Raw genomic sequence first — 7,402 nt, forward strand, 5'->3', positions numbered from 1 at the left:
ATTTTAGTGTGGTGTTTAATAGGAATATTGAGAAAGTTGATTGGAGGTTCCAGGGAGTCAAATGATACTGATATCTGAGTACTCAGTGGAGTGAACCAAAAATCAAGAGGTAGTCAGAGAGTGGCACCATGAAATTGAAAGTATAGAAGACTTGGTCTAGTATATAACCCTTTGAGTTATTGGGTTAGGTAATATGATAGGCCAGGTTATTTAAGGAAGGGATTCCAAGGAACTAGGAGGTCAGAAGGAACAGTTAAGGTTTTTCTTTCTTTGATTCATGGACTTTATTTTTTTAGAGCAGTCTTAGGTTTCAAAAAAAAAAAAAAAAACACAAAGTATGGGTAATTTTCTATTTCTGGGCTCTTTATTGTGTTCCATTATGAATTTATCTCTTATTTTGCCAATACCACACTGTTTTGATTACTGTAACTTTATAGTAAGACTTCAAGTCTGGTAGTGTTAGCCCTCTGACTTTATTCTTCAATATTGTGTTGAATATTCTAGATCTTTTCCTTTTTCCCCAAACTTTAGAATCATTTGGTCAGTCTCCACAAAGTAACTTGCTAAGCCTTTGATTGGGATTGTATTAAGTCTATAGATAAATCTGGGAAGAATTTATATCTTGACTATGGAGTCTTCCTATGAGTGAACATAGAATATCTCTTCATGTATTTCAGTGTTCTTTGATTTCTTTCCTCAGAATTTTGTAGTTTTCATTTTGTTGAGGAACATATTTTATTAGATTTATATTTAAGTATTTCTCTTTTTGGGTGCTAATTTAAATGGTGTGTTTTCTTAAATTTCAAATTATTTGTTCATTGCTGGTATATAGAAAAGCAGTTAACTTTTGTATATTAACTTTGTATCTTGTAACATTGCTAAAATTGCTTATCAGTTTCAGAAGGTTTTTCCCTTGAATCTTGGGATTTTCTGCATAAGCAATCCTGTTATCACAAACAATAACAGGTTTTTTCCCCTTCCCAATCTATATACATTTTCCTTTTCTTGTCTTATTGCATTTGCTAGGAATTTTAGTGTGGTGTTTAATAGGAATATTGAGAAGAAGAACCTTAAAATTGCGAATCTTGGAGCTTATGTAGGACAACCAGCACAAGTACCCTTCATACTCTTGGAGAGAGAGGAACATGCCTTTGCTCTTGAATATAAGCAGATCTTCTCTAGAGAAAGGAGGGGAATGACTCTACCCCTGGAATATAAACAAATATCTCTGGGGAAGATTTGTCTGATTCTCTCCAAAGGTCTCTAACTTACTAGGCTAGTTTGCCAGTCAAACATCCATTAACCCGGATGCCAGCAATCTTTACTTAGAGAGCTCTGAGCATACAGAAATGGAAAAATATTCATGGATTGCAGTTTACAATGGGGAGATGAAAATTCCCCTCAGAATCCATAGAACATGGTGGTGACCGATATGAACAGCAATCGTAGGTGTAATGTGAGGAAATAGAGGCAGATAGAGGTAGTGAGGCTGTCCATTGTGGGGACTATTAAATGGTAGGTTTATATGCCTCCATCTTCATCCTTGTTCCCAGGTGTAGAGTCAAGGAGAGATGTAGGTGTATTCCAGTGCATGAATTCATTCGTAACACAAGATGATTGGATCACCTTAGGTATTTTAAGCTTGAAAGTATAGAGAAATCTCAGATTCGCATGTGTTTTACGATCTGTTTACAGTCTAAATGATGTCTTACTTCATTCAGCTTCGTTCCTTCTGACTCTAAATTTTATGCCTCTATGATTAAATCACATTTTTCTGTAGGATCTCCCCAATGATATGATTTACCAAGTTGCCATTAAGTCTCTTCCTCAAGACTGGCTGTGGTGTGAAACCTGGTGTGATGATGAATCCAAACAAAGAGCCAAAACAATTGATCTGGTGAGTGTCTTTGTTTTCATTTGTATGTAAGCAGATATGGAAATATTTAAATAGAAATATTTTCTTTCTGTTTACAAATGGAGTGGCACATATATTACTTCACTTCTGCTGCTGCTCAGTCTATTAGACATTTACTTAGGTTGGCAAGTATAGGGCTATTTTGGGGGACCCCAAGACCACCCTGAGGTTTGATGATTCACTAAGAAGATTCATAAGAATTTCATAAAAACCCTATGTTCCCAGATGCCAGCGAGGAGCCAACCTTACAAGCAGGGCTTTCTAAGAATAGCAATTTCAGGCTTTCTGTATTAACTGTTTTCTGCAAAAGGATTTTTGAAAAAAAAGATTGAGAGGGCCGGGCACGGTGGCTCACGCCTGTGATCCCTGCACTCTGGGAGGCCGAGGCAGGTGGATCACCTGAGGTCAGGGTTCGAGACCAGCCTGGCCACCATGATGAAACCCCATCTCGACTAAAATTACAAAAAAATTAGCTGGGCATGGTGGCACACACTGTAGTCCCAGCTACTCGAAAGGCCGAGGCAAGAGAATCGCTTGAACCTGGGAGGCAGAGGTTGCAGAGAGCCGAGATCGCACCACTGCACTGCAGCCTGGAGAAAAGAGCAAAACTCTGTCTCCAAAAGAAAAAAAAAAAGGCTGAGAGCTAGCTGAAAATGTTCATGGATTAGCTATCATCTTGACATGTCTTCAGTTTAGTTATCCTGCCAATATTTTCCCCCAAATAAAGGCAAACAAGACAATTTTGTCTACCTAAAATATATCATACATGCTTTTTTTCTTACTTATTTGTAAGAGATTATTTTTCTTAGATTTTTCATTTAAAGCAGTTTATGCCGTGCAGTTTGACTCTCCTAAACATAAAATATTTCAAACTAATTTATTTGTTGTCCATTTAGATTTTATATTCCAATACTATCTTGTCTTTAGTAGTTATAATAAGTTTTTTTCCTACCATATTGTTTTTAATGTGCTAAGTGTAGAAAATTGTTTACAAGATCTTCACTGACAAATAAGCTATTAGAATGTTAGAATTCATACAATTTTGAACAAAAAAGGGCAGGAAAACAAAATATAGGAACTTTTTGAGACATGTATAGAAATACATATTTTAAAAGTAGCATGCCAGCATGTTAGAATGTAATCATAGGTGGCAGAACATAGCAGAAACAAGTAAAATGGCATTTTTAAGAGGTAAGCAAGGGAATTTCATAAAGAGAGGCCAAGAACATTATTGAACATAACTACTAATATGTTGTTATGGTTCTGTTGTGACTCATACAGTAGTGATATAGGTCACTTTGGGATCTTTAGTACTTAGACTAACATGAGCTACCATAACAAACCCCCAAAATTCAGTGGCTTCATACTCATTCCAGCAGCAGACCTAAGTGGGTATCTCCATCAGTGAGTAGCCCTCCTGTGTGCCATGTCTCAGGGAGTACTTTTTGTCCACCTGTGACTGCTCCTTCTAGTGCAGTAGCCACTTGCCTTATGTGGCTGTTGAGCCCTTAACATGTTGCTATTCTGAATTGAGATGTGCTGTAAGGTATAAAGTACACAACAGATTTTGAAGATTCAATACAATGAAAATAACATATATCTCATTACTAATTTTTGTACCGATTACATGTTGACTTAGTATTTTGGATATATTGGGTTAAATAAAATATGGTATTAAAAGTTATTTCACCTATTCCTCTTACATTTTTATACATGGCTACTAGAAAAATTTAGTATTTTTCTAGTGAAAAAAACTCCACAAATTATATATGTGGTTTTCATTGTATTTCTATTGGATAGTGCCAATCTGGAGGGAAGGGGAAAAAAAATGTGAAGAACATATCTTGGATCCTAAAGACATGACCGCTTGGTGGGAGTGGTCATGTGGCCAAATCTAGCTGTAACAGGAGCTGAGAAATGTCATTCCTGAGTGGACAGCTACTTCCTAACAATAGCAATACCCAGGAAAAGGAGAATTGGCACAAATTTTGGTGTTCAGCCTGTCTCCCTCATAGAAACACTAAGAGTAGAATGAGAGAACATGCTATTCTTCATGGAGGAGAAAAGAGAATGCAGAAAATTCCCAAGGAAATGACCTAACAGAAGAAAAGAACATGATTAATAATATTGAAGGTGGGAATGAAAATGTTTGTGAATGTCATTATACTCTCTCAACTTTCCATTTCAACCAGAGTTTTTCAGCCTCAGTACTATTGGCATTGAGGAGTGGCGAATTCTTTGTTATGGGAGTTTTCCTGTGCATTGCAGGGTATTCAGCAGCATTTCTGGCCCCTATCCACTAGATGGCAGAAGCACCCCACCACTCCCCAGCCATCACAAATTTTCTCCAGACTTTGCCAAAGCTTCCCGAGGGGCATGATTACCCAGTTAAGAACCACTAATAAAGTTTATAGCATGTATGCACGTGCACACACATACACACACACACAAACCCATTGTAGTACAAAAAGCTAAAGAAAATATAGTATTTTTATTTTTTTAATAGTTTGACAGAATTTAAAAAAGTGTTAGTCCCATTATCTTCACCATATAGAAGACATTGCCTATAAAGTTAATTTCTGCAAAGAAAATTGTTTTTTCCGCTTACCTCAGGAATATGTCACTATGGAAAAGAAATCCATAATGAATCAACTGAGAAAGGGTTAAGACAACAGGCTCATGGCTCATGACTCATAGCTTTCCCCTAAGAAATAAGAGGAAAGCAAGTGGAGAAAATGTCACCAGAAGTGAGCTTCAAGTTGCTTCCTGCCTTAATTCTTTGTAAATAGTTAATGGGCTTCCTTTATAACTTGATGAAGTTTATACTGCTCCCGTTGTCTTCTGTCTCAGCAAATGGCAATCCATTCTTTATACTGCTCAAGCCAAAGGTACTGGTGGCTTTGTCTTTCTTTGATGCCTCTCTTTACTTACAGCTCATGCCCAGTATGTCAGCAGATCCTATCAGCTGTACCTTCAGATACATAGTGTGTCAGATTCTTATCAACCTTCTGTAATTTTTGCTTTTAACTTTAATTTCCCAAGAAACTCTATAGTAGTACTCAGTAGTTTAAACTGATTGTATATTGATGGAACCTTAGAGATTTTCTTATTTTAATTTTTTTTTGCAGTTGAATAAATTAAGATACACACCCTACACACACACATAATTATGTGATCTATACAGATCCTACTATTAGTAAATATGGAGTTGGAGCCCTGAGAACTGAGATGCCTTTTCCATGTTTTTCTACTGTGCCTACAAAGCACACTAGTCTGCTATGTTCTTTTACTTAGTGGTAATGTAATTAGATCCTTTGTCAAAACATTTTACCTAATTCTTTTGACAACTCTTACGAGTCATCAGAATGTCTTTCAACAATTTTTACTTAAATTTCTGATTGAGGTGTTTGTATTAAGTAATTATTACATACTAAGTTGTGATATGTCATGTTACTTGATCCTGTGTGTATTAAACTTCCAGTACTTAGTAGGACTCTGCTTTTTATAAAATGTATTTTGTTTGCCCTAGTGACACAACATTGTCCTTATGTTTCCAGGAGCATGGTCTTTCATTAACAAAATTTACTTAAACTTTTAGTGCAATAATCCCAAAACAAAAGAACCCAAACTAAAAGCTGCTGCCAGAATTGTCCCAGAATGGGTGGAGTATGATGCTGAGATAAGACAACTGTTAGATCATCTTGAAAACAAGAAGCAAGATACAAGTAAGTCATCAACCTGTTGTGATGTCTGAACCATGTGTTGCATTAATGAGATTAGAATAGACTACAGACTAATTTCCTAATGAATTTATCAAATGATTAAGAATGTCTTTAAGAAAGTCTGTGGCATAATTTAAAGGTGTATTTTTGTGTAGACTAAGCTTACAAGTTTAAAACATAGATAATCTGTTTCCCCATGGATACAGCTTCAGCTAATATCGCTAATATCTCTATATAGATAGATAGTGTAACATTAGTCTCCTGACACAAGATAGAGGTGAAAAATAAAAGTAAAAGGAGTGTTTGTCTTTAAAGTTGCACTGAATTTCCTAAATGTGAAAATTTGAGCAAGTCCTAAAAATTAATAAAAGCCTTGCATAGCCTACTAAAAATATCACTTCCTGTCTCTGAAATTAATCTCATATATAACACAGGTTTCCCCACATGTTCATGGTTCCAGTATCCTTAGTCATGGATGGAGAATGACTTGGATTAGATTTGCTTCAATTCCTTTTATGAAAAAAACTGTGGCTACTTTGGCATTTCATTGCCCTACATAAGTGTTCAATAAATGTGCTGAATTTATTTTTTAAAGCTGATATAAACTTCTTGATTGTCCTGTAATTCTCTTTCCCTATCAGTGCTGCCTGTGACTCCCTATTCTTTACTCTTTCTTAAAAAACCCCCCGAACTCCTATTGTGTTCGGGTCAGTGTGTTAGAGACTTTCACTAGATTATTGGCTAATACTCTCAATAATTCTTCGCAGTGGTTCAGAATGCAGTTCTCATTTTCCTCAGCTTTACTGTTTAGGGAAGCCGAAATGATTATATATAAACTTTCTCATATAAATGTGAAATTGTTTCATCTTGACTTTTAAAACAAAAGTTTTCCTTTAAAAACAAAGTTTTCTTGGTGTGTTCAAAAAGTTCATTATTTAAAACACACCGATGTATATATAATAATTTAGAATAAAGATACTATTTCTATTCAGAAGGAAAAAATTATGCTGTAAGTGGTATGATACAATTCTTTTTAAAGGGGGAGAAATTGAATGACAAAGGGAGGAGGGAGAGAAGGAAAGAAAACAGAAAGAAGGAAGAAAGGAAAATTACCTCAACAGAAAACGTTTTTTCTTATATATAAGTGTTTCTTTTATCAAATTGGGAAAGAGTTAATGGTTAATATTAATGAGCATTGGTGAGAATGTTGGAAAGTTAGCATTTTTATATAAGTATATATAGTAGCTGTATAAGTTAAGGAAATTTTATATGTATAAAAATTTTAAATGTATATACCCTTTGACCCAGCAATTCACTTTAGCAAACTTAAAAAAAGAAAAATGATGTCTTTATTGGTATGTTTATTATAGCATTATTTTTAACAATGAAATAGAAATAATCTGTCCATCAATAGACAATTGGTTACATAAACATTGATACAAACAATGAAATATAGTGTAGCCTTTCAGTGCAAACAAGGTAAATGTATTTGCCCTGACAGCATATTTTTAAGTTAAAAAATAGGTTATAGAGCAATATTTATAATATAATTGATCTCATTTCCATTAAAGAAAAATCATAAGTTTGTATGTATGTGTTTGTGTATAGATATGTACATAAATAAGGGAAAGAAGTTTTACAGAAGAGGTTTTTTTAATTATTATTATACTTTAAGTTCTAGGGTACGTGTGCACAATGTGCAGATTTGTTACATATGTATAAATGTGCCATGTTAGTGTGCTGCACCCATTAACTCGTCATTTAC

General features: G+C 34.9%; 1 protein-coding gene across 1 annotated transcript in view; it reads left to right on the plus strand.

Annotated features, from left to right (window-relative positions):
- Positions 1 to 7,402, plus strand: part of LOC105536160 (UDP-glucose:glycoprotein glucosyltransferase 2) — a 159,990-nt gene that overhangs the window by 120,785 nt on the left and 31,803 nt on the right. Inside the window, exons 23-24 of the mRNA XM_011975435.1 lie at positions 1,781 to 1,897; positions 5,514 to 5,640. Of these exons, the coding sequence (XP_011830825.1) occupies positions 1,781 to 1,897; positions 5,514 to 5,640 (244 nt within the window). The remainder of the gene's footprint in view (positions 1 to 1,780; positions 1,898 to 5,513; positions 5,641 to 7,402) is intronic.

The sequence above is a fragment of the Mandrillus leucophaeus genome, unplaced genomic scaffold (genome assembly GCF_000951045.1).
Source record: "Mandrillus leucophaeus isolate KB7577 unplaced genomic scaffold, Mleu.le_1.0 Scaffold1559, whole genome shotgun sequence".
Classification (NCBI taxonomy): domain Eukaryota; kingdom Metazoa; phylum Chordata; class Mammalia; order Primates; family Cercopithecidae; genus Mandrillus; species Mandrillus leucophaeus.